Here is a 27828-nt window from a genome sequence, read left to right as displayed (position 1 = left end):
ATTGTTCTGGGAGCCACTGGAGGCCCATCTTGCTCCCTCATCTTTCACTGGTTTTGTAAATATCCATATCCAATCCCTTCCTGCTTAAAACATCCTGCCCTGAACCCTTTACTATGTGTACGGTTTCCATCTCCTGAGAGTAACTGACTGAGTGCTTTCTCATTTCCAGTTTGAAAAAGCTCAGGCAAGATCTCTGATTGGCCAAGTTTGGCTAAGAGGCTCACCCAGCCTCCCCAACTGTTGCCAAAGGGACAGGGTCACACCAGGACCTGGCAGCTTCCAAGGTAGCTATGTGGATGGAGATGAGTTGGAGAGGAATGTGTCCAAGCGAAGGGAAGACAGAGGTCAGATGGTGTCAATATTGATGTCCCATGTCAATATCTGCAATGGGAACCAGGAGCCTGGGCTGGAGCCATCCACCTGCTCGTCACCAGGGTCCCTTGCCCAGGACACAGTCAGCCCCGGTGAATGGCACAACTCAACTGGCAGCACCCTCTGGTTCTAAAGAGAGAAGAGAAGCAGAAAACACATCTCAAGGGATTCCTGTTTTCTAGAAACATTTCTTTATTTAAAATTTAAAACCATATTACTTCATACAGCAAACTGTGCACTTTGATATATCACAGTGTCTTAAAAAGGAAAATAATCGGATTTGTTTGGAAATTTATTTACATCAGCCTAGAATGATTGGCAAGTAACACAGTTACTATGAAACCCAAATTGTTACAAAATGTTTACAAAAAACTATATTCATAGAAATTCTGCATGTCCACAAAGGGCATCCCCTGAATGGCCCAGAGACCAGTGTGTGGGAACCATGTTGAGTGGTATTGGGAGGGGCGTCCAGGCACTCTGGTCTGGGTGGTGGGACAGTGGTCTCACACGGGGCTGCCTGGGGGCTCAGCTGAGGGGCTGGGAACCCAAGTCCCCATCATGGGAGGCCCAGCCAGGAAGCTGGCCCAGGCAGAGGTGGGCTGGGGGCTTGGAGCACAGTGGCACGGGGGCCCCTGGAGCCTCTGATTCCTGTCCTGGAGCCAGGACAGACCCTTCCTCAGGGCGCTGGGTTCAGATGTGCTCTGGCCAGGGCCCCAGAGGCAGACCCAGAGTTAAGTGCAGACCAGTCTGGTGCATGGGGCCGAAGCAGAGGGCAGGCCGCTGACCACACACAAGCCCACTCCAGACCATTTCTCTCCTGCGTGCTCCAGAGATGCTCTGACCTGTGATGCCACAGGACCACTAGCTAAAGGATTGGAGTGAGAATAGATGGATCTGAGCGGGGCAGGGGTGGAGGCCTGCGGGTACTGCAGGGGCGGAGGGGGCACAAGCACCCTGCCAACTGCCCTGCAGGGGGAGGTGCAGCAGGGGAGAAGGCAGACAGATGGCATTGGGCTGTGCTCGCAGAGGAGTGCCTTCCTGGCTTCGCCTCTTTCACCCCATGTCACTGTTCTGCTCACATCTCTGGCTCCCCGGTCACTCCCTGACAGCTGACCTTGGGGTCAAATGGGGCTGGGGAGGTTGTCTGAGGTGGGACAAACTCTTGGCTGGAATTGCTGGGTCTATAGCTGCTGGAGGCCTCAGTTTTGATCTGTAAAAAAGAGACACACTGTGGGGTGATCTGAGGTCTGTTCTAGAAGACAGGGGAGGGGGATAAGGTCAATACCTAAGGGCACAGGGACATCAGACTGGCGCGCTGGCAATGCCCAGGGGGCCATTCTCTTTAAAAAGGGTTTTCCTTAGCTGTGAGCTGTGCCTTTGCGCGTGGTTGAGAACGTGAGGCAGAGGCCTTTGCCACCTAGAATACTCCAGCCTTCTAGGGTATTTCAGGCAGAGCCTGACACCTCCCTGGCGGCTGGGCAGGCAGGTACTGAGAGCTGGTCTAGGCAGTGGACCCCTCTTTCCCAGCCCTTCAGCTCCCTGGCAACTGCCCTGGGACCAGAGCTGTCATATCGACTCGGAGCCAAGCACTGGTGTGACGTTGCTCCCCAGACCCAGGTCCAGCTGTTCTGCCTCAGACCCTCTCAAATGCAGCCAAGGCCCCTGGGCCACTCCTGCCCAACCCCAGGAGGCACTGGCTGTGCATGGGCCATCTGCCGGCCCCTCTTCCTCAGGGTCTGCAGCTCTGATGTACGCAGGCCCTTCCCTTCCCCCACGGGGCTCTCCGCAGCCCCCGCCCCAGGTGGCGTCCATCCCACACGCCGCAGCTGCAGCCCCCATCTCTCACCTGGTCCCCACCCATACTGGCTGGGTTATGTACACTCTGTGTGCAGACGTGCGGGGAAGGGTGTGTATACACATGGGCTACAGGTCATATATACACTGTGCATATATATATACATACAGCATATATATATATATCTTTTTACATTCATATATATAATGTATAGAACATTAACCTTCTATCAAAAACAGTTTTGTGACTTTCACGTATGGCCTCAGCGCTGAACTTCTAACTCCAGGGCAAAGCCAGGACTGGAATGAAGGCTCGACTCAAACTGGCCCGGGGACAGAGGGCAGGGCCCTTCTACTGTGGCAAGCAGCTGGGCCCGCTCCAGATGTGTCCACCCAGGCTGGGACTGTTCCAGATGTGTCTATTCCAGAGGCCCGTCTACAGAGCTGGGCTCACTTCCTGCATCTGTCCATGGGGCCGGGCCCAGCTCAGATGTTAGAAGTCCATATAGATGTTTGTCCAGACCGCAAGGCCCTTCCCAGCTGGCTATCCACACAGGACCACGGACGTGGGCCAGAGTGGGTCCTACTTCCAGATGTTTGCACAGAGAGCTGGGAAGGGCTCGGGGAGGGGTGGGCTTCACACTGAGTGAGCAGCGTCCAGCCCACCCACACGCAGCAGGCCAGCAAGAAGATGGGGGGAGGGAGCTTCCCACCGTTCTGGGTGGGCACGTGCCTGCATCTGACTTCTGACTTCCTGGAGTTTAAGGAGGGGAGTGACTTCCAACCATCTGGAGCCTTCACCCACCACTGCCACCCTCCTCCATCCACCACTGCCACCCTCCTCCGTCCTGGCCCGGACCTGCCCTCCGCCGGGGCCCGGGGCCTTGCGGGGAGCCCGTGTGCTCAGCTAGCAGGGGCGGAGTCCTGGCTGTGGGGCGGTGGCTCCCACGCTTCAGAGATTCAGCGTCAGCCCCTCAGCCAGGGGGCCTTACGCCTCTTGAGAGACCTCGAAGACACCTGAATGGGGACAAAACTCTCAGGGTTTTCTTAACTGTCCATAGAAGAGAGACCAATACAGGTCAAGGGGAGAGAGATAAGGAGCCCTCATGGCCCCAAACCCTATGGTCTCAGCGGGTAGTGTGTGTCTTCACTGCTGCCCCTCCATATGGCCAGTTTGATCAGGCTGAGGGGAGGCACTGGCTTTTTGGGGTAGGGGATGGGGGTAGAAGGTAGGGGAGTCTTTTGTTCAGGGCCGGCATGCGGGGCCAGATAGGGACGGGCCAGCACCTGCTCGGGCCGGTCTCATCTTTGCTCCATCCAAACCAGTGTTGATGCCTCCATCACTCCCAGCCACTGACCTCAGTGCCTCTGTGTGGGCGTGCTCCCCCTGCCCACGTGCACCTGCTGCGGCTCAGATCCTCGTCCGCGGGCAGGTGGGCCTGAACTTTAATTCCACATGACCCGCCTTGCTGGGAATAGCTCCCTGGCCCCCATCCCCAAGATGCAGTGGCACCTTCAGTACCCCGGGAGAGAGAGAGCTCACATGTGGGCAGAAACAGGCTCTGCTGCACTCTGAATGCTGGGCTGGTCTCAGAGACAAACAGGTCACCAGGCAGAGCTTGGACATTATCCACACACACGGACATAAGGCTTGAATGGGAAGCGAGATCAGGCCGCGTGTCCTCCCATCCCTGTGTAGGACTCGAGAAATCTTTTCAGTCCCTTTCAGGGGATTTCCCAAATTGAACTGTGCCTCTGATTTCTAGCATTCTCTCCTTCGATGAAGCTCTTCCTACCCACTCCACCTCCTTGTCGCCCTTCCCATCACAGTCTATCTATGTGCATAGCCTCAGAAGAAATGACACATTCATGGCATGTCACACACAAAAGCACACACACATGTATGTGATACGAACATGGGCACGTGCTATGAAATTAGACCGGATAAAGAGAGCGGTTCATGTTTGTGGTTGGTGAGAAAAAATCGGCAGATACCTTCATCAGAATCTGGTTATCTGGTAATCGCCAAAAAAATGTCATTTTCCCTTCAAATGGGCCACTCTACCAAGAGCAAAGGAGTCACTGGCCGTGAGTCCCTGCAGCGTTTCGCCTCCTCTTGGCCGGTCTCCCCGTGCCCATGCCTATGTCATCTCGGCAAATCTTTGTGACAATGATCTCTCCACGACAGAAGTGTTTGCACACTCTGGTTCCCTGCCTTCCTGATTGTCCGTCTCTGCTCCTGCTGTGAGCTGGAACATATGCGTGCATTCGAACACACGTATGTGAGCGCACTCACACATGAATGCCAGTCCCCTGTGGCTTCTCACATACAACATGCATTGCCCTGTGCTACGTGTCTGTCTGGTTCCGCCCTCCACTGCACACACACATGCGCACGCACGCTCACACATGGACCCCTTGATGACATGGCTTCTCCGTTTAAACATATTTGGCAATGTTTGCAGGTGTTATTCTGTTCTCCACCCTCTGCCATTTGGTGCACAAACGCACACACACACAAGCGTACACAGTCGTTCACGCATGCATACATATGTATACTCACCAGAACCCCATTATGACATGGCTTCTCCTGTTTTTACATGTATGGGGTCCTGCGGCTTGTCCAGATATTTGTCTCCCTCACCCCCAGTTCACACACATGCACACACACACGTCAGAACCCAAAGGATTCTCCTATTATTGCATGCCTGGACTCTGTCACCTGCCCTAGTTTGCCCCCCTTCATGCCCAACCCACAAAGATGAGACATACATAGATACACATATATGCGTGCACACACACACAGACACACACACACTCCTACACCCAGGAGCTCACAACAGCATGGCTTTTCCTATCATGACGTGTGTTGGCTACATGGTATGTCCAGCCCTCTTCTCCCACCTCCAGTGCACAGAGCCTATTGGAGCCACTGTGATTCTGGGAACCAGTCGGTTTGGCCCTGCAGCTCAGTTTGGAGGAGGGACGGTATTTATCACAGGAGTCCACTGTGCTCTCCTGCTTTGGGAGTCCTGAGGGGAGTCAGAGATTACCCTTCACCCCAGCTGAGAAGGTTCTTGAGACCTAAATGTAGCTCTTCCCTAACCAGGGTCCCCAAGCAGAAACAGAAGAGTGGTGGAGGGGTGTGGCTGGTATCTCCTGGGTCCCTGTCCAGAGTCTCCAGGGCCCTTTCCGTTGCTCAAAACCTGCCCTCTGCCCTTGGCCATGGGCAGCCCTGCTGGCCCCATCGTGTTCTCTTTAAGGACACTTTGTTCCTATTCCCTCCATGTCTCATTCATCTCCCAGAATCTTAGAGTCACAGACCTCTAGGGTATCTGTTACAGCTAGCTGGAACCCACAGATCACCTGGTCAACCCCTCACTGTACCTCATCTCTGCTGAACCCCAAACCCCACAAGGTCCCAACTACCCCAGACAAGAGACCAGGGGCCATAAGGGCCTTGTGTCTCTGTGTGGGGCCTTTGGTTAATTCTCCAGGAGGCAGCTTCTCCCTCCCCACCATGGGGGCCCCTATCAGGGAGGCTATTTTGCTCCTGAACACTTGCTTTTCCTGGGGAGCATCTTTAGGTTTGGCAAGTCCAGGAGGCCAGGTGTTCGTAAGGGCCCTTCTGGCTTTCCCCATCTACCCCAAAGTTAGCCTGTGCCACAGGACATGATCCTTTTTAGAGGAGGGGTGATGACGTTCACTTCAATCTAGGCTACTTTCCTCCTTCCATGATGACAGAAGAAGGTCAAGGTCAACTGGCCAGGAATGGAGAGCTGCTGAAGGGTAGATGGCAAAGAGCTCAAGCTCCCTAATGCCACCAGGGTTTAGAAAACAGCTTGGTAACCAGCGAAGTACAATCTGCAGGCTCGAGGGCCTGAGGGATTTCCATGGAATCCACTGTTTCTCTGGGCTTCAAATACTGTCTCAGTCTCTAGGCATCCTTTGCAAGAGATTCAGGGGGTCTTCTTTCCTCTGGCCAGAATGTGGGGAAGAATTTGCTCTGACCACTCCTCCATTCCTAGAGACCTCCTAGAGGAGTAGGACCCATTGGGACATTGTCCAGAAGAATTCAAAATGGCGGTCTCTGCGTATCCTCCTCTCCCCCAGCCTCCAAACTCCTCTTTTCCTCTATGGGGCTCTCTGCCTTCAACTTTGCCCAAACAGGGGCTTCCATGGGTGGTGTCAAGTCCAGGAGATCAGGACCACATAAGCAGCCCCTGGGGGATGAAGTCTTCCTTCTGCCCAGGCATGTGGGGTGGCCAATCCCCAACTTCAGCTCGCATTGGCAGCCAAACTATAAGATTCTCAAGGTACCCAAGGTTTGTGTCTCTGGTCTCACAGTCAAGTTCCAGGAGGCCTGGGCTCACGGGGAAGGAGTGGCAATGTAAGAGCTGTTTCCCATTTTCTTTGGCCCCTGCAGGGCCATGGTAGAAACTTCTGACTGGAGAAGAGAGTCGAGGGGCAGATGAGTTTGGCCTGAGAGAGGCATGTGCTTCCTTTGGCCTTGGCTGTCTTGGCTGGCAGCTTTAGAAACCCATAGAAGAAACAAGAGGAGGGTGAAGCCCGAGCAGCTGGCCTGGGGGCCTGCTGGTTTCCTAGTAGGTAAGGGCAGAGGACTCCTGGCCCAATAGGCAGGCAGCAGCTCTGGTCCCCAAGCCCACTATGGGGACCGGGGATGTTCCTTCCAGTGTCCTTTGCTCTCCTCCGCCCTGCCTGCAGGCCTGTGGTCCCCACCCCACCTGTGCCTAGGGGAACACGGGGGCCAATGATGTGCTGCAGGTCATGCTGTCCTTGCCTGGAAGCCGGCGATCGTTGAACGTGTGCATGTTGATGACGGCGTCAGTCTTGACCATCATGGGAGGCTGCGGCTTGTGCTTGACCCGACGCTGGCAGGTAAGGGAGAAGCGGATCTCGTCGGCCATGGTACTGCAGAAGGAACGCTGGGGTGGGGGTACGGGGTGGGAGGGCAAGGGGCACATGGGTGAGGCCCGACCCTGCAACTCCAGCCAACTCCCCCCCTTCCTCCCAGAGCCTGTGCTGAAGCTACCGGGTCTCCCTCACACATTTACCCCACCTGCCTCCTGCCCCTTGTAAGGCGATTATTTTGAGTAGCAGCCTACAGAACGTCATGTCCTTGTCTGGAGTCTAAGGTGGTATCATCTTAGCCCCATTTTACGGATGAGCCAACTGTGGCTCTGACTGGCATGCACATGCATGTTGGAGGAATGTACCCTCCTGACTTTTCTCCACTAGCTTCTGAAGGCAGGAACCAGCCAGTTTCATCCCTATGAGCCCAGCCCCCAGCTTTAGGCCTGGCTCAGAGTCAGTGCTTAAGAAACATTTGATGAATATATGGGTAACCTTGCTGGAAGGGCTTCCAACTGAGGGGAGGGTCACCGCGCTCCCACTCAGGGAAGTTCAGTACATATTTCTCAACTGGGAGGCAGGTCCCTGTAGGGCTGTGGGTGGCAGCGGCCTCTTCTGGCCTGGGTCCCTGTGGATATCCAAGAGGGACAGCTCAAGTGTAGCACTGCCCACAGGTATCTGATGACAGTGGCTCCTATGAGACCAGCTGCCAGAGGTTGTCCTGCAGCTTGTCGAGAAGGCAGTGGGGCTGGGAGGTCCGGGCATCCGCACTGAGACAGTTTGTAGGTAGGCTGTGTGGTGAAGGGGAAGGGGGACCTGGCTTTGAATTCTGTCCCTGCCTCTTACCAGCTGTGTGACCTTGCCAAGTGTCCCCTTGCTTCCCTACTAAATGCAGACATCGTCCCTCCTCACCTCCCTTTCTTGCTTCTGAGACTATTTACTGAGACCCACTCTGTGCCAAGCACTGTTCCAGGTGTTAGGCACACAGCAGTGAAAAAGACAGATAAGGTCCTAGCCCATGGTCTAGGAGCCCATGGTCTAATGATGGGACAGAAATAGATAATAAACTTGTGAACAAATAATTTCAGAGAGGGATAACTATTATTAAGAGAATAAAGCAGTGAAATGGGATAGAGTGGGGTGGGGAGGGGGGATAGGTGGGGAAGACCACTTGAGCTTCAGCTGAATGACCAAAAGACTCTAAGAATATGGAGCTCTGGGGGAAGAGCATTTCAGGTAGATGGAACAGCATGTGCAAAGGCCCTGAGGCAGAAGTGTGCTTGGTTAAGGACTAAAAATGTGGCCAGTGTGTATGGAGCAGAGTAAGTGAGGGGGGAGGGTGGGAAGGAGGAGGTTGGAGACGTGGGCAAGGACCAGATCTCATAGGCTTTTCGGTGGAATTTGGAGCTCATTCCAATTGTAATGTAATTCTAATGGAACCCAAAGAATTTGATTGTTATTTTTAGATGTATCATAATTTTTTAAACCATTCCCTATTATTGGACATTTAGGTTTTTTTCACATTATAGTTAACACTTCAACAAACAACCTTGTCAATAAAATTGCACATGTCCTTGGCCACTTCCATTGGGTGCATTTCTAAAAGTAGAAATTGGGGCTTCCCTGGTGGCGCAGTGGTTGAGAGTCCACCTGCCGATGCAGGGGACAGGGGTTTGTGCCCTGGTCCGGGAGGATCCCACATGCCGTGGAGCGGCTGGGCCCGTGAGCCATGGCTGCTGAGCCTGCGCGTCCGGAGCCTGTGCTCCGCAACGGGAGAGGCCACAGCAGTGAGAGGCCCGCGTGCCGCAAAAAAAAAAAAAAAAAAAAACAGAAATTGGTCAAAAGCATGGCCACTTTTTAATAAAGACTCTGGCCATACTACAAAGTTACCTTCCAGAAACTTACCCTCTTGGACTCCCCCCAGCAATATGGGAACATGTCCCTTTTCTTATACCCATGTGAACTTGAACACCGAGAATTATCTTTGCCCCTCCTCTTTGCTAACTCCAGCTTCCTGATTATAAAGGACTCCATTTAATTTTGGATGGATGGGTAAGAGCATCTTATACATATGACTTAACTGCAATCTCCTTCCACAGTTGCCCTGAATCCCTTTGAACTTTGCTGTGAGAGGAGCTTCCCCGCAGCCCAGTAGCCCTCAACTCAAGGTGCACGTTTGAATCATGCCGTACACTTTAAGAAGCCTATTCCAGGCTCTACCACAGGCCAATTAAAACACAGTCTCCGGGAGTGAGGCCAGGGTATTAGCACTTAAAACACTTTCTCCCTGTGATTCCGATTTGCTACTGGGACCCAGAACCACTACCTAACCACAGTTGATGAATTAATCAGACAGGTTGAACCTAGCAAGCTTGGGCCGGCCCTCCTATCTCTTTATTTATTTATTTATTTTGGTTAAACTTTTGATTATGGAAATTTCCAAATATATGCAGAAGTGGAGAGAAGAGTATAATGAACCCCCTACGTAAGCATCACGAAGCTTCGACAATTACCCTGGAGGGGTTTATGCAAGGGAATGACACGGTTTGAATTAAGTTTTAAACAGGACACTGGCTGCTGTATGGAGAGCAGCTGATCGAGAGGGAAAGTGGAGGCAGGAAGGCCAGACTGGAGGCTGGTGCATGATCCAGCTGGACAGGATGGGTGTGGCCTGGTGTGGAGCTACATTGAGGGGAAAACATGCTCGGAGTCAGTGCAGAGGTGGGGCTGGCAGGGCTTCCTGGTGGACTGGATTCAGAGTGGGCTACGGTGGGGATGGGATCAGACACCACCTTGCACCTGGCACATAGGGGGTTAGAAACCAGCACAGACCCCGTTCCATCTCCTTCCCTTCCCCGCGCAGGCCCCAGCTCCTGGGGGCTTACCTGCTCTCGCTCTGCTGTCTTGCGGAGCTTATATACAAACTCGCCCACAGCCACCAGCACAGACAGGACCAGCCCGGCGGCCAGGACGATGAAGATGCCCCCGATCTTCTGGATGCCCAGGGCGCTGGCCTCTTTGTTTTCCTCCTCGGGACACCCGCTGCCCCGCCACCACTTCTCCTTCAGGACGTGCAGCTTGTCCTCCTCCTGCAGCTGCAGGATGGCGATGGTGATTTTGTCCCGGTATGGGGAGCCTGAGCGGGGGAGAGAGGAACCTGGCTGTCAGCAGCCTTCAGTCCACCTGTGTGCCCCTGTCAGTACCCTGGTGGGTACCAGACACCACCGCTGGGCCTCTCAGTACGCTCACCCAAAGGGGGACCCTAATGCCAGGAGGCCCCTCTTGAAATCCACCTATGGTGTCTGGGTGGAAGGGTCCTGATTTGGGGTGGAGAGTCTTGCCTACGAACCCCTGTCTCCATAGGCCTGCAGAGCATCTGGGCGGCATCAGCAGGGGCGAGGTCAGGGAGAGGAGGCGTGACCTCTGCATTGACCCCCCACCTTTGTGCCTGCCCAGGTCTCCTCTGCTCAGGCCAGGCCTGACCTCGCAAGGCTTGTGGCTCTGCCTTTCTGTTTCTGGGCTGAGGAAACAGCCCAGTGGGGTTTTAAGGCTCAGTGGGGTGACCTGGGAGAGGGAGCAGGGGGCCACGTGTGCGCACGAGTGGATGTGGCGGTTTCGCTCACCCTTCGTCACCCGCCACCCTCCCACCTGCAGCCCCACGCTCACCCATGGGCGTGCCAATGCCGTAGCCCTTGGAGTCGATGAGGCCCCCGATCTGGGTGAGGTTGCAGTTCCTCTGGGTGATGTACTCGATGGTGGTGGACTCCATGAGCAGTGCGTAGTCGGCTGTCAGCGCCCGCTGCACGCCCTCCTCGTTGTTCTTCACCAGCGCCGAGGGCTTACTGCTCATGAAGGCCCACATCTTCTCGAAAGTGGAGATCTTGGATTTCTGGGCCGTGGGGAGGGATGGGGGGTGGTGATGCACACACAGTCACTGAGCACACAGGGATCAAGCACAGCTCACCTCTTAGCGGGACCCGGGTCACTGAACTTTGTGCACAGTCCTCAGAGCGAGGGAGTGCGACCCACTGCTCAGATGTGGAAACTGAGGGCCTGGGCGGATAGGTCCCCAAACGCACAGCTGCTGAGTCATAAACCTGAGTCGAGCCAATCTACCCGGAAACACTTGGCTCTTCGCCACGGCACAAGTAGTTTTCAGGCTGTTCTTTTAAAAATTAATTTTCTCTCTCTAAGATTTATTGAACAATTAAACATGTGCAGGTCCTGTTCTAAGTGCTTTGCCTGTATTAACTCACGGATTCTTCCCAGCAATCATAGGGGGCAGGTACTGTCATTAGCCCCATTTTACAGATGAGAAAATTGAGTTTACCTGTGCCTCAATTTGCCTAATTTACTCAGACACAAAGTGGCAAAACCAGGCTTTTAACCCAGGCCATCTGGCTCCAGAGCCCGTGCTCCTAACCATAGAGCTGCACTGCCTCGCAGAAACCACTGTGAAGGTGGGGGGAGGGGCAGGGGCTGATGAGGGCAAAGCTCGGTGGATTCTGGGCCTCCCACTCCCACTTCGAGCGGGTCGCTCTATGTACCATGCTCCAGGGGAAGATTTGTCTGAGGCAAGTGCTCCTGTCTGTTCTCCTTCAAAACAGTAAAAGAGAAGCAGGGGGCTTCCCTGGTGGCGCAGTGGTTGAGAGTCCGCCTGCCGATGCAGGGGACACGGGTTCGTGCCCCGGTCTGGGAGGATCCCACATGCCGCGGAGCGGCTGGGCCCGTGAGCCATGGCCGCTGAGCCTGCACGTCCGGAGCCTGTGCTCTGCAATGGGAGAGGCCACGACAGTGAGAGGCCCGCGTACCGCAAAAAAAAAAAAAAAAAAAAAAGAGAAGCAGGGTGAGAATTGCAGAGAGGGGAGAAGAGTGGGGGCAGTCAGAGCAGGTGGTCCACAGACCCCCTCAGCCTCTCGTTCCAGAGCATCCTGGGCAGGACGCTGGTCCATGAATACGGAACCGGCATCCCTGAGATCAGGCCTGGTGGGTGGGCTGCTGTGCGTGCCCCGCCTGGCTGGGGAGACTCAGAGAGGGCCTGGGGCCAGGAGAGGGGGCCAAGGTTCCATGTTGCTTGCTGCCTGGGGAGACTGGGCAGACCTGGGTGCATGCACTCAGGAGATTTCTTGGGAACTTAGTGCCTGCTGGCTGCCTGCTCCCAGCAGGGATCAGCCTTGCCTCTGCTGATCCCAGGGGAACAGGTGGCTCTGCAGGCCTCATTGTCCCTGGCTGTTTCCAAGTCTGGCTGTGCCTGTTTGTGATGTCAGCCTGTCTGACTGGCACCCGGCCCAGCTCCAGTGTGCGTGATGGCATGGGTGCGCTCAAACAGGCTGGCGCGGGGCTGCGGGCGGGGGGAGAAGCTGTGACTGCCAGGAGTGGCGGGGGGAGGGGGCTGGGAGGCAAGTGGACCTTCTCCTCTCCAGGTGTTTCCTAGCGCTAAGGGCTGTCCCCTCCAAGACTGGCTCCTGGAGACCCAAGCACGCCTGGGGGAGGAGGGAGCCCCGGAGCAGCAGGCAGCACCCCACTCGAGATTCCACCTGAGCCCTGAATCTCTTGAGTGCCAGGGATGCCCCCTTTGGGCACGGGGCCTGAGGGCGCCTTCATAGATGAGCAGCCACTCCCCTCCTGCAAATTTATCTGCCCCGAAGCTGAAGGCCTGGAAGGGCTCAGATGCCCAGAGCCCTCAGTGGGTTCCATCGGAGCAGCAAGCTGGCTGCCGCCCGCTCCTGCCGTCCTCAGCCTGTCCCACTATCAGCTATTCCTGCTCCCCGGCTATTCCATCCTCCCATGGCTCCCAGATTCTCCCCCCGTCCCCACTTAGCTACTCTTGCCCTTAAGAACATTCCTGATGTCCAGCTCTTCCAACTCTCCAGACATTTCTTATTTTCTAGATAATTTCTGATATCCAGACTGCCTTCTCCAGTTTCTCCCTTGGGTCCATTCTCACTCTGCTACTTTTCCCGCCCTGATTCTCTACAGTCGGAAGCTTTGAACTGGCTCCGATGATCCCCATCCCTGGGATTCATGCCCTGGTGTGATCCCTTACCCTTGAGTGTGGGCTGGGCTCAGTGACTTGCTTTTAACCCCCGCCCCCAGGAGAGATGGGATGTCATGCCTGAGATTAGGTTACAAGAGACTGTGACTTCTGTCTTGCTTCTGCTCTCTCTGGCTCCTCTGGCTTGCTGCTCTGATGGAAGCTGGCTGCCATGCTGTGAGCTACCCCATGGAGAGGCCCACATAGCAAGGAACAGAGGGCAGCCTCCAGCCGACAGTCAGTGGAGATGGAAACCCTCTGCCCAACAGCCCAGGGGGAACTGAACGCTGCCAACCACCATGTGAGTGAGCTTAGAAGTGGAGCCTGGAGATGACCACAGTGTTAGCCAGCACCCTGATCCCAGCCTGTGAGAGGCCCTGCACAGAGGACCCAGCTATGCCAAGCTGATTCCTGACCCACAGACTGTGAGGTCATAATGTTGTTGTTTTAAGACACTAAGTTTGCGGTAATTTGTTATGCAGCTATAGGTAACTGATACACTCTCTTTCACACATACTGACGCAAGCTACTTTTTTTCCCAAGATCGTTGCTTTTTCAGATGATCAGTTCCAACTCTTCTTCTAATCAGGTTATCCTGATTAGAATTAGAATTCTATCCTGATTAGAATCATCACTGCTTGGCAGGGACACATGGCCTCAGACACTCTGCTCTCTTGGTTATTGTAACTAAATACTATTCTCCAATCAGTGATTTCAGCACCTCAGCTCCTTTTCCATCCCAGTCTCTCCTGCTTTCCAAATTCTCCTTCTTCTACTAGAGGTGGGAATTAGGAGTGTATGAGGCCATCAGGGCTCCTTTTACATCTCCTAATGCATGCAGGCATGCAACCATCCATCTATCCAGCCATCCATCTACCTATCCATCCACCCACCCATCCTCTCATTCATCATGTTCATGTTCTCACCCATTCACTCACATACTATCTACACACTAATTCATTCAACTAACTATCCAACTATCCACCCAGCCTTTTACTTATCCATCCATCCTCACATCTCACCCATCTTACCCACTCATTCTCCGACACAACCAGCCATCAGTAACTTGAAAATGAACCACACAGGGAGCCCTGTCCCACTCCTTCTGTCTCAGAAGAGGATGAGAATGTCTCCTCTTTCTGCAAACGCCTCCCTGCATCCTCTCCCCAACGCCCCATTCCTTCTATACATAGGCATGCCTGACATCAAAATATATGCTCTTCCCAGTAACACCCCATCATAAATGGAGATAGAAATTTCCATTGGAGGCTGGCGAGGGAGAGGCTGGTATTGAGGCTGATGGGCTTTGAGGAGAGACACGTGAAAGCCTGAAGCAGGTGAAGGAATGGAATGGGGAAGATGGGTAAAGACACCAGAAAGCTTGGGCCAGTTAAGATGAAAAGTGACGGTAAGGCGGGAAGCTGGCTGTGATGCTGATTTCAAGAGGTTCTGCTCTCCCAGCTCCAGTGTCAACTAATTCATTACCTTCTTCACCTTTAGGCAGATGGGTCTGAAATCTTCTTCCCTAGAAAGGTGGCCCCTGTGTTTGTCTCATATCTTGGGATCCCCATTTTCAACAAAACCCACTGATAGTTTCTGATTCCCCTTAGGTTCTGTCCTTGAGTGATTCTGTGATTCTGAGAACATCCCTGAAAAGCTTCCCTGTGCACCTCTGAGGCAGGGAGGGATACAGCCAGGGCCCCTCCTGGAATCTCAGTCCCCTCTCCTATCTTCCTGGGCCTCGTCACAAGATGCCTGAGTTCCGTCACTGGCCTGAGTTACTTACCACCCCAGGGAATGGAGTCTCACGTACCTATGACTCTAATGCCATCCTGCCTGTCCCAGCTCCAGTGGGAACCTTAATAAGCATTGCTTCAGGGCCAGTCACCCAAATCAATTAATGGAATCGCTTGGAGCAGCCGATACAGGGCGACATGCCAGGACGGAGAGGATTTTTTTATCAGTGAATTTGGCAAGAAAGTAAGTTTCAGACTCACGACTTTCAATTCTAGCCTCCTCAAAGAAGTAAATTGATTTTCCCCCACTGAAGATATTTAATCTTGAGAATTTAACATTTCTGCACAAGAAAATGTATATAGGTATATATATATATATATATGTATAAAAATATATATCAATTCCAAAGAGAGCTGAATCTCAGGGAATGTGTGTGGGGAGGCAATGTGATTCCATGTGAGACCTTGAGTATTTTCCATACTGGAAAAGAGACCTTTTTCCAGATTAACTGGCTTTCTTATCCCTGGATGTGGAGTCTTTGGCCTTATTGGATCCACGTACCCGAGCAGTTAATCATGTCTCTTGGGTTATTTTCATGGGGACCAGGAGGCTCCCTGCCTCTGCCCACTTCGCCAGGGCAGACTTGCTGACCCTCTGGCCCAGCAGCTGCCTCTGCTGTCTGCATGTGCCCCTGAGGCTTGCCTGTGCGGGGGCTGCAGGCTGGCCCCTGAAGGGAGAGTTAGGAGGTGAGGGCTGCAGGCTGACCCTTGCAGGGGGGAGTCAGGAGGCGAGGGCTACAGGCTGGGGATGGAGGTGGTGGGAGGGGTCGGCTCCACGGCATGGACTCTGGTGTCACACCTAGCTGGGTTCAAATGCCAGCTCCTTCTGTGACCACAGGAAGTGATGTCACATCTCTGAGCCTCACTTTCCACATGCGTAAAATGGGAATCAGCTTAGCACAGAGCCAGGTTCCTAGGCAGTGCCTGATAAGCGGCTAGTGTCATTCTCTGTCTTCAAGCCTCCTTTATTCTCTTTAAGGTTCAGTTTTCTCATCTAGAAATTGGGGATAATAATTTCTAGAGTGCAGAGTTTCTATAGAAACTAAATGACACAGTACTCAGTGGCAGAAAATTCCAGTGCTGAGACAGGCCAGGCAGAGTACTGTAAATACGTAAAGACTGCTGAGTGGAGTTCTGATAAGCTGGAGACGGCCGCCGCCTCTTGGCACCTGACAATCTCTCTTCAGGAGAGCCAGCTCAGTGATGCTTCTTCATCTTTCACATTTTCGAGAAGCTGGATATGTGAATTTTTTAAACGCAAAAATCTCCCCATTTTAAAATGCTGGCCACTAATTAAAAATATATAAGAGGGCTTCCCTGGTGGCGCAGTAGTTGAGTGTCTGCCTGCCGATGCAGGGGACACGGGTTTGTGCCCCGGTCCGGGAAGATCCCACATGCCGCAGAGCGGCTGGGCCTGTGAGCCATGGCCGCTGAGCCTGCGCGTCCGCAACGGGAGAGGCCACAACAGTGAGAGGCCCGCATACCACACACACACACACACACAAATATATATATATATATATATATATATATATATATATATATGAAATGTGCTGCACCCAAAATCGTATCTGTGAGCTAAACAGGGCTGTGTATCACCAAGAATAAACAATAAAAATAGTTAACATTTATTGTATGCATACTCTGTGTCAGGTATGGTTCTAAGTTTTCTATATAAATTATTCCATTTAATCATCTCAATAATCACCTCTAGAAGGGATGTGTGTGTGTGTGTGTGTGTGTGTGTGTGTGTGTGTACTATTATTATGCCCATTTCATAGGTGAGAAAACCGAGGCACAGAGAGGTCATCAGTAACTGAGTCGTTTTCAATAACTTCCCATCATCCCCAGGCCTCCCCTGCCCCTTTTGCTGCCTTCTGCCTGCCTGCTCTGGGTCTCTTCTATTCTGAGGACCTCTGGGCTCCCCCTGAAGTGTTTAGCTCTGTGCAGAGGTAGACAGCCATCCTGTGATAGAGGCACCAATGTCCTCCACAAAGCCCCCAGGCCCAATCTGGAGGGACCTGGAAGAAGAGAGGTTCTCCAGGTGTCCCACTGGCTGGAGCTTCTCCATGGGACTCCAGTTAAACCCTTGCATCAGGAGGGGACTACATGGCAAAAGGAGAAAAGGGGCCAGCCAACTTGCCCATCTTCTGGGTCAGCCAAACAGAGGGACATCCAGAGGAGAAAGCCTTTGCCTTAAATGTGCTGTGTGCCTAGCACTGGCCTAACCACTGTGTATACAGTGGCTGATTGAATCTCCTTGCTAATTGCTGCACGGTGGGAATCAGTATCCATGTCATCCAGGTGAGCAAATTGAGGCTCAGAGAAGTGAAGTGACTTATCCAAGGTCACCCAGCACAGACAACAGCCAAGACTCAAGTCCTGGTCTGTCTGACTCTGAGACTGCGCCAGGCTGCACCATAATGAATTCTGCCTGGTCACTGCATTTCTGTCCTCCTATCCTGCTTCTGCTTGAAAGCAGGGCTAAGGCTCTATCAGAGAGGCCAGCAGACAGGTCAGGAGAAACTGGGAGCTGAGCTTGGGAGCACCCTCCTGAGCCTTCCAGCCCAGGGAAGAGTCTGCTGAGCAGCTGGAAGGTAGGGAGATGGACTGGATGGCCTCTCCAGGCACCTTCCAGGCTCAGTTGCTAGGATGGGGCAAAGCTGTCCAAGGGGTGGGGCTTGACGGTGCCAGAGACCTGGGGAGCCTGGAACTCTTGGTCCCCAGCTCTATCTCTTTCCTAAGTGGCTGTCGCTCACACACAGTCCCTCCCACGTGTGATGTGTCTCTCCCACCGCAACACCAAAGAGGGCTAAATCCTTGGAGAAGCTGTCTTCTGACATCCACTGCCTTCAAAGTTGCCCAGCCCTCCCCACCAAGAACACGCTTTCCCAACGTCCTCCCTTCCATTTGCCTACATATTTTTACAGCCAAACAACACTTTCAAAGGCCTCCTTTTTCTTCTCCTAATTAATTTTTATCTTCCAAGACGGAGGGAGGACAACACGGGAGACATTGTTTGTGATGTTTGCTGCTCCCTGACAACTCTTCAAATGAAATTTCCTCTGGAATGATGGGCTGCCACTAGCCACGCGTCTCCCAGGCTACAGGGTGGGGGAGCGAGGGGTCTGGAGCCCCCCGAGAGACCGGCGTCTCGCTTCCTGCTGTTGTCATCTTTGGATGGGAATGGGCTCTCTCCCTCGAGTGCTACTCTCAGCCAGGGGGGCTTTTTAAGACAGTTTGCAGCTTAACCAGGAAACATGCTAACTGCAGAAATGAAGTTCATTTGCCCTGTGCTCTGGAACCTTCAGGGGTGCTACCTGCTGGGTTCCTGTCCTCAGCATGGTCTCCTGTATTTGCTTTACTTGGCCTCTGCTGTCTTTTAATTCCATCCTTTAATTCGACAACGGCATCCACTCAACGTGATTATTTAAGCAACTAGGACGTGCCAGGATGGTTCTAGGCTGGGGATACGGCTTCACTCTTCCCCAAGGAACTCCTGGACTGTGGCTGGCTCTTTAGAGAAACAATATGGACACGGAGACAAAGAGCACAGGCATTAGAGCCAGACTACTTGGATTCCAATCCCAGCGCTGCATTTCACCAGCTGTGTGACGTTAGGCAAGAAATATGAACTCAGGTTACTTTCTGAGCCTTCCTTTCGTCATGTGTTAGAGGTGATAATAATAGTCTCAACCTTCTAGGGATGTTATGAGGATGATAGGAGTGAATACAGGTAAAGTACTTGGAACGTTGCCTGGCACACAGTAAGTGCTCAATAAATGTTACTATAGTTTTGACTTTGCCAATGTCTCCTAGACATCCTATGGCAACCTCTGGAGCTGATTCCTGTTCAACCCTAGTGCCAGTCTTGCCGTATACACTCACGGGTGGGAGAGAGGACCACCCCTCCAGGAGAAGACCCTGGAGCGGCTGCGGGAGAGGGCAGTGTGTGTGCAAACAAAGTATCTGACTGTACATCCGGCTCCATTGATCCTTGATCTGCTGTTGGATCACCCGCAACTCACCCAGCCCCTCTGGACCTCTGTTTCTCTAGGTTAAACTCAGGTTTCCTTCCAGCTCTAACTTGAAAGTGACCATAAGGAGGTTACCCCCAGGCCCAGTGCAGGGGTGGGGAAGGGGGAGGGCTTGAGGAGGGAGGTATGACTAAGGAGGGTGGGCTGGGGTGGGGTAGGGAGGAAGGAAGTTTGTCCAGGGACCTTCTAGGAGGGTCTTTTCTTCTAGCTCATCATCCGAGGTGGGGATAATGCATCCACACTCAGGTTCCTCTCTGCCTACATAACAGTCCCACCGCTGCTGCCGATGGAAGGGAGCCTAGGCAAGAGGGCTTTCATTTGAACTAAAGCAGGAGACAAGGTGGCCAGAGAGCAAGCGGAATTCCTTGGTGATCAGGAGGGCAAGGAAGGGGAGTTGGTTCTGCAGGGGGATGTGGAGTTGCTGTTTCTGGCCAAAGGCCCTTGCGAGCCTGGGCCCTTAAGCCCCAGCATCCCAGCTGGGTGGCAGCATCTGTGTCCCTCCCCTGCCCTCCTCACTGCACCATTCGCAGGGAAGGTGGGTGAGGGTGGAGCGGGCTGCGGGAGGTGCTGCTTGATGCCGAGGACAGCAGCTCGGTGGGGAGCAGGGACCAGGCTCTTGGAAGCCAATCTGAGCATCTTAGCGTGGAGGGAGGCAAGGGCATCCAATCAGTGGCAATGAGCCTGCACTGGGCTTATTTATGCTGCTTCCCTTTGATTGGGAGCCCTGCTTAGAGACGGGCTCATCTGTAATGCATGAGGAATGCTCTAGCACAAAGGGCTGGGCCATAGCCTGCGGATAGGCAGAAGCAGGCGCAGCACACGCGCGCGCACACACACACACACGCCCATCCCCCCACTCACACTTATCTAAGCACACCTGTTGGGACATTTAGGCAGACAGACACGCGTGCACGCTCCACCTACATATCATGTAGACACTGGCACACACCTGTGAACAATCACAGGCACATCTCCACATGCCCAGAGCACAGAGACACATGCACACACATGCTGGTCCGTACATATATGCAGACACACATGTCCAGGCATAAAGACACACAAGCACCCAGACAGGCTGGCTCTGGTGCATGGACACACATGTGCACACGTACACACATGAATGTGCCTTCACACGTCATATACCGCTACACGCGCACGTGAAGGCATTCACATACTCACATCCTTGCTCGCCCTCATGAACACACACACCGGGTCCCAGAGAGCCCCTAGCGTGCTTAGGACAATGCTTTATCTTCCCCACACTCTAGGTACACGGTGGTGACCTTGTAGGAAGACCGAGTCTGCCAGAGGCGACATCCCGGAGAGGAGTCTGTTTCCTCTCTCTTCGCTCTTCACTAAGCAGCTGCTTCTACCCTTAAGAAGAGGCACAGGGGAGGCCGGGGTGGGGGGTTGCTACTGGGGCTCCATGCCCAGGAGGTAGAAGGCTTTCCCACCCAACCCCTTCTTTCTGTCCTTACTCAGGCCCCATTGGAGGCTCAGTCTATCACTCAGAGGCTTAGCCTGGAAGGAGGCAAGGGCTGGGGGATGGGGAACCAGGGCCTGGAGGAAAGCAAACTCCCCCAGGCTTTCAGACGGATTGACTACTAAACACATACATGAATGAATGGACCCATGGCCACAGAATGCCCAGATCCTGACCATTTCTGAGAAATCATTAGAGCAGTGGTCCTCAAAGGGTGGGCCCTGCACCAGCAGCCTCAGCCTCACCTGGGAACGCATTAGAAATGCACATTCTCAGGCCCCCCCAGGACCCACTGAATCAGTAACTTCAGGGGTGGGGCCCAGCAATCTGGGGGTTCCCCAAGCCTTCCGGGTGATTTGGACACACACTCAAGTCTGAGAACTGTGGCTCAGAACATGGGCTTTGGAGAAAGGCAGGCCTGGGCCAGCCTCGGGCTCCTTCAGCCGTGAGTCCTTGGACAACCCGCTTACTGCTCCAGGCCTTAGTCTCCACACGTGTAAAGTGGAAACAACTGCAGTACCTACTCCACGGGATTTATCACGAAGATTAAATGAGACCAAGCATGGAGCACCTGGCCCACTGTGAGCTCTCAGTGGTGGTAGCTATAATTATTATTACTTTAATTTCCAGAAGAACATTTACAGCTATCGGTGGTCAGGGTCATTCAGTGTCCTAAACCCTCAGCTACTCTAGTAGAAGGTGAAAAAACAGTAAGGAACTAAGCCAACGCTTTACAAAACAGGGGGGTGCAGCAAAGTCAGATCCCCATGAGAGCAGTAACCTGAGCAGCTGACAGGGGCTTTACACGGACACCAGCGTTCCACGAGTGTAACATGCTAAGGAATGCTCGTAAATGCTTGTTCAAGTTTTAAGCCTCCTTCCTTCCCTGGAGGATGTTCCCCCTGCTGCTCTCTCAGTGGCGGAGAGCTCACCCCAAGCCCAGGCCAGCCTCTTGGAAGTGGAGGCTGCTGAGACGCAAAGCCAAGGGCAGGGAGCCCCCCTGGCCCCAGGGCCTGTGTGTGTGTCTGGGCCATGCTTCTCCTTCCCCCTTTTCCAGCCTCTTCTCTCCACCTGTCCTCCTCTGATGATTTAAGGAAACACAGCATATTCATGCTGCTTGTCCCAGGTATGGAAACTTCTAGGATTCGTGCTGGGACCAGCCCAGATGGCCACATCACTACAGCTCCTCAAAGTCAACTGGTCCCAAACAGGGATGGGCGGAGCCCTGGGGATTTCTGGTCCTTTGGCTCTGTGTGGTTAGGGAAGGATAGTGAAGGGAGGGAGAAGGTCTCACCTTGAAGAAGGTCATGGTGGCCCCGTCCTTGACAGCCCCATACTCGATTTTGGTTTGCTTGGCCAGGTCATCGGCAGAGTCGATGGGCGATTCCATGCGCTCCACGGTCAGAAAGGCAGCCAGGTTGGCCGTATAGGAGGAGATGATGATCAGCGTGAAGAACCACCAGATGCCACCAATGATGCGCGTGGACAGGGCTTTGGGCATCAGCTCAGACCCTGGGAGGAGGGAGGAGGAGACTGGTGGTCCCTGACGATGCCCAGACCAGGGTTGCTCTGGTCCTCTGGGACACGGACTCCACTGACAACCTAGTAACAGCGGAGACCTCTTCCCTAGACCAGTGGTTCTCCAAGTGTAGTTCCTGGACCATCAGCATCACCCGGGAACTTGTTAGAAATGCACATTCTCAGGCCCCGCCCCAGGACCTAATGAACCAGTAACTTAGGGGTGGGGCCCAACAATCTGGGCTTTGATAAGCCCTCCAGGTGATCCTGATGCAGGCTAAAATTTAAGAACCACCGCTCGAGAAAAACACACACATGCACAACATTTCCCAGGCTTGTCAGACCCTCTGATGCCTATCCGTGAACCACCTGTGTGGTCCCAGGTTCTGAACACCTGGAAGTCTTGAGTGAGTCCTGCTCTTAGCTCTTAGTTCTCTGTGTGATCATGTGCCAGACAGCTTCCCTCTCTGGGACTCTGTAAAGCATCGTCCTTCCTCTGTCCCAGCCTCATGCAAATACCACAATGCTGCTGTAATGATATAATTTGAGGAGGAACTGTGTTGGAAATACGAGTGGTACACAAATATAAGATTGCTATAGGATGCTTTGCAGGAGGAGAAAAATCAACATTTTTTTGAAGCTCTTCGCCGAAATAGATCATTCCTCCTCCCCGACCTTGCGTGCGAAGCACAATTTAGCTGAAACCTTCTAACTGAAGTAATTAACTAGGTGGCTTTCAAGAGATTTAAATAGCAAGTGACTCGTGAACTTTCCAGAACATTCGGCCCTGCCGTCTGAAAAGCGTCTGCTTTGATATGGATGAATTCTTTTCTCAATCACTCAAGGGAGAGTTTTTCAAATACATAACTATTTTTCTCCCTCCTAATCAAAACCTTGTGGGGAATACATCAGGGGCCAGTGCTTTGAATAAGCAGCAGGAGGTGAAAGGGAAGCTATTACTGCATTGAGGGGTCTCCAGGTCCTTCCCAACTGTCAGTGAACAAAGATGATGAATGAAGAAGCAAGGTGAGGCTTCAGGACACTCATTAATGGTGGGGACGGAGAGAGGCACTTCCTTCTAAAGCTGCCTGTCACTTCCCAGCTGCTGGAGACCACGCCCCCGCCTCCACCCCCAGCTTCATCTGCCTGGCCCTCCCCCAGGCAAGGGGCTAGAGTTGCCCCCAAAGGGAGAATGACTTATTTTACTTGTTTGCTTGCTGAGCTCTGCCAGGCTCTGTTGGGCCCCTGACCCGGCCTCTGTTGTGGCTGGGAGTTCGCTCAGGTCAGGGTCCTTCATTCAAGTGCCCAGCACAGGGCTTGGCGTGTAGTGGGGACTCAGAAGACACTGAGATAACATCAGTCATTCATTCTTTTGGCATTTGCTAGTATATATCTACTGAGGACCAGGGTTTGTGCTGGGCCTAGAGGATACACACAGATGAGTGAGGGACAGAGACATTCTTTGCCCCTTGGATCTCCTTCCCTCCCTGGTGCCCTTGTTGCCCACTGTCCCCCTGTGGGACCCTAACCCAGGCAGAGGTAATGAGCAGAGGCAATGAGCACTTGGCTCCTGGTCATCAGGGCTTGGGGGTGGGGTTCTTCTGGGGGTCTTTCCTGGCTGGGGTTCCCTCCCCCTGTGCTTGCCCTCCAGCCCCTGGTGTTTCTGCACTGTGCTCCTTGTAGGTGCCCAGCTTTCTGAGATATTTGAGCAAGTGCAGATCTTTCCAAAAGATGGGCTACCAGCCGGGGGGAGGTGCAGCATCCCAACCTTCCCTCAAAAGGATGTAAGAAAAAATGGCGTCCTTCTGTGTTTACCAGCTCTGATGCACTGAGGCTAATGTCGCCACCTCAGACATGCCCTTTTCGACTACCAGGCTCCCCAGAGTCCAGTTCCCGCTACATTCTGAAGTTTTCATAATCCATCTCTGTCCTCCAGCCCCATGGCCACTACCTCGGCTCAGGTATCATCAGCTCATTCCTGCAATAGCCTCCCACCCAGCCTCCCTGCCTCCAGTCTCCCCTCATGCTCAGCCCAACTTTGCTCAGCCAGGTTCTGTGGTGGTGAGGCCATCGGTGGGGTTGGCCCCAGAAGACAAGATGCTGTATGTCCATTGCAGCTGGAGCAGGAGGGGCTGGGGATGAGCCCTGCATGCCATGGGGGGGCGTGGCTTATACGCTTCAGCCTCAGACCCTGAGCCGGTCCAGCCACAGTAGTGATGGAGCTTGGGGACCTGGGAAAGGGCACACACCTAAGCAGCCAGGTGTCTGCAACCTTCTGAGGGCTTGGCAGTTCTGAGGCTGCCCTGGAGGGTGGGGCTGGCTCTGCTGACACTGGAGAGGAGGCTGCCTGGGGAGGGCACACATACCTTGCTGCATCAAGGACCCCATTCCAAACCAGAAGCTGTTCAGCAGAGTGAAGTTATTTTCTACCACCTCGGAGCCAGGGTTGCAGGGGTGAGCATCATACCACTCATAAGGGCTGAACCTGCAGCAGAAAGAGGGGGGCAATGAGGCGAGGCTACGGGGAGACGGGAGGGAAGGAGTGTCCAAGCCACACAAGCCGGCGGTTTAGCAATCAGTGATATGCCGACCACTTTAGCATCAATTCCCTCACCGTTCTGCTGGGAAGGCAGGGAATGGGAAACCAGGGCCATTTTCCTTCTCATTCTTTATTGTTAGTGCCCTTTTCTGGTGATAAAAGTAATTCAGCAGTATCTCTTAGAATTAAAAGTGCACATGCCCTTCAACCTAGCAATTCTGCAACTCATTATCCATCCTACAAAAAACACTCCCACAGGAGCACAAAGAGAAGTGTGTGAGGGTGTTTATCAAAGCATTATTTGTAATAGCGAAAAACTGGAAACAACCTAAATGTCCTTCAATAGAGGAATGATTAAATAAACTCTGCCACGGTCGTACTTTGAAATATCACGCAGCTGTTAGAAGAGATGTACCAACAGGGAAAGATCTTCAACACATATTGTTTGGTTTTTTACAAAAAGTGATAAAAATAAGAACAATATGATCACATCTGTATAAATAGATTCCTGAAGACATCGTTGCATACCTATTTATGTACCTTTGTATATAAATGCATATAGAGTCTGGAAGGATCCATATCTAAAAAAATATCACTGTTTACCTCGCGGGGGGGTTGTTAAAATGGCAGAAGAAATTTCATGGAAGCCCTGTTCCTTTGTATGTATTACATGAATTTTGAAAAATGAGAACAGGCTTTTGAATTACTTGTATACTTTAAAGAACCTTAAAATGGAGAAATAGTAAAATACACTCTTCACAAAATAGTCAAACAGTACAGAATACAATGGGAAAGTGAAAGTACACCATGATCCCACCCTCTGGGGAAAACAATGTGTTATATATTTTTTTCAGATTTTTCTCTCTGAATATGCAAATACATGCACGACAGGAAAAAATGTTATTTAAAACTCCCCACTGCCTTCTAAGGAAGAGAAGTCCTGATAACTGGAGGAATCTTTGTTTACTGTGTGAGGAATTGGACATGTAAGCTGGAGGAAGCTGGAACACTCCGGAGAGATTGAGAGAAAGTCCCCACCAGGCTGGAGTGGCTGCAGTGACTGGGGTGACTGGAGTGGCTGGTGTGGGGTCAGATGCTGAGATGAGAGACCCGGAGGGAGAGACATGTCTGATAGAATTTTGTTTTGTTTTTTAAAGTGTGATGAGCTTTAAGTGTGATGTTGTGACTTTCCATCCCCCTTCTAAAAGCTTTAGTCAATTAAACATTGATCACCAATGCTCACATGAGAAGAATTTTGTTTTCACAAAGCAGGAAGGTCCTCCAGATAGGAAAGTGCAAAGTGAGGCTTCAAACCAAGATGGGGATTTTCAAAGTGAATGACGACGAACTGGTTAGAGGCTCTAAACATCCACAAGAAAGAGACAGAGGATGAAGAGAGTAGAGATGAGAGACTGTTGTGAGAAGGGTTTTCGAGAAAGCCTTTGGAGAGCTGTGTGTTCAGGGGCCCCTGCATTGAAGTCTAGGGAGAGCAGCTTCCACAGGGCGGCTGGGGGAGCTCGGGGGTGGCTCTGGAAGGAGCAGATGTGGTGGACACCACCTGGGAAGTCTGGAGGGCAGGGGTCGGGCTGATACGTGCTTCTCAGGTGAGGCAGGAGGGTGAGTCCTTGCTGCACGGCACCGGCCTGCAGGCCCAGACATGGCCAGGGCTAAGGACGTTTCCCTGGACCAGATGGGCCCATGTAGAAGAGAGATCCAGCCCAGATCCACCTTGACTCCTATCCGAGAAGGGCGATGGGACTCCAACAGGGAGAAGCCATGGAGCAGGGGCTGCTGGAGGACCAGGTGCTGAGCGGGGGAGTGGGCCGAGCAAGGAGGCGCTGCCGAAGGGGGCCTCCGTGGGGGCGAGGGGAGAAGTCTGGTCTGTGAATGAGGGTAGAAATGTTGAGGACTATACCAGACTTAGCCTTTGAACTTTTGAGTTGAAACAGCGTGTTTGTGCTTTAGAGAGAGACCTAGGGTTTCTGAGCTCTGGAAGCAAGCCAAAAGTGACAGGTCCTGGCAGGACTTTCACTGGGGCAAAGAAATTCACCTCTGATGGCACTGGAAGGTGGGTGAGAGACAAAGTAAAGATGATTTCTGATGAGCTCTCATGAGCCCTGCTTTTTAAATGTACACACACATATACAAAGTATATATATGATATATGGGATAATCTTTTAACACACACACAAAATCATATCCTAGATCTTGTCTTAGATCTTGGCTTTGCACTTAATAAGTCACCAGCCTCTTTCCAGATCAGTCCTTCCTGACCCCCTTTATTCTCTATAACTAATTAATAGGTGTTTTTAAATACATTTTTAAAATTGAGGTATAGTTAATTTACAATGTGTTAGTTTCAGGTGGATAGCATAGTGATTCAATTCCGTATATGTTCTTTTTCAGATTCTTTTCTATTATAAGTTATGACAAGCTACTGAGTACAGTTCCCTGTACTATACAGTAGGTCCTTTTTGTTTACCTGTCTGATATACGCTAGTGTGTATGTTTTAGCCCCAAACTCCTAATTTATCTCTCCCCCCCACCTCCCCACCATCCCCTTTGGTAACCCTAAGTTTGTTTTCTATGTCTGTGAGTCTATTTATGTTTTCTAAATAGGGTCATTTGTATCACTTTTTTAGTCAATAGGTGTTTTTAACCATTCCTCTCTGACGGCACTTAGGCTGGCCCTATTTTCCACTGTGGTACACTCTGCTGAAAGAAACATCCTTGGCCACACTTCCGTGGGTACCTAGGCCAAAGGGCAGCCTTGTCTAGGGCTTTGCTGAGAAGGCTTTCTAGATTTGGGGGAACTGTAAAGTGGGGCTCAGTGGTGACTTTCAACAGGATAAACTCCCAGAGGTGGAATTGCTTACCGTGATAAAAATAACTGGTCTCAAATGGGCCTCTTGGTTATCAAGTACTGCTATAGACCTGGGTCCTCGCTACCCCTCGAGAGGCCGCCAGTGCAGCAGGCGCCCACTCTACAGGCGGGGAGGTGGCTTGGAGCAGTCTAGGTGACTGCAATCTTGCGGTCAGTGGGTGGAAAGGCCCACATTCGAACTCCAAGGCCACCGGAGGGAAGAGGATGGGATGGGCGCTGGAGGGCGCCACCAAAGTGAGTGATGGATCTCGGACTTATGGCTTTTGTGGCTACAACGGGTTCTCTCAGTCTTGTAAGTAAGTCAGAGCTGGTAGAGGCTGACCTGGAGATACCCTGTGTCCCCTCAGGCGAGAAGGCTAAACACCGGCCCCTGGGTAGAAGGGCAGACAGAGCACTGACTGGCCGGGACCATCTCTTCCCTGGGACTCTCATCTGTACTGGATTTGGCCGGAATGTGACTCCTGGGGGCTGGACTGGCGGCTCGCCCCTGGCCCAG

The 27828-nt window shown here is 52.6% G+C and overlaps 1 protein-coding gene across 2 annotated transcripts in view; it reads right to left on the bottom strand.

Moving 5' to 3' along the window:
* Nucleotides 1-602: 602 nt before the first annotated feature.
* Nucleotides 603-27828, bottom strand: part of GRIK3 (glutamate ionotropic receptor kainate type subunit 3) — a 241055-nt gene continuing 213829 nt past the window's right edge. Inside the window, exons 12-16 of one of the 2 annotated variants that reach the window (XM_060140529.1) lie at nt 24276-24394; nt 21686-21903; nt 10708-10930; nt 9927-10177; nt 603-7115 (exon numbers count right to left, since the gene is read on the bottom strand). In XM_060140529.1, coding sequence (XP_059996512.1) covers nt 6921-7115; nt 9927-10177; nt 10708-10930; nt 21686-21903; nt 24276-24394 — 1006 coding nt within the window. In that variant the 3' untranslated portion in view covers nt 603-6920. Of the gene's footprint in view, nt 7116-9298; nt 10178-10707; nt 10931-21685; nt 21904-24275; nt 24395-27828 lie in introns of those variants that run through there. The other variant, XM_060140528.1, reaches the window with a different exon arrangement.

Source organism: Lagenorhynchus albirostris, chromosome 2 (genome assembly GCF_949774975.1).
Source record: "Lagenorhynchus albirostris chromosome 2, mLagAlb1.1, whole genome shotgun sequence".
NCBI lineage: Eukaryota > Metazoa > Chordata > Mammalia > Artiodactyla > Delphinidae > Lagenorhynchus > Lagenorhynchus albirostris.
This window is presented reverse-complemented; position numbering and strand designations above follow the sequence as displayed.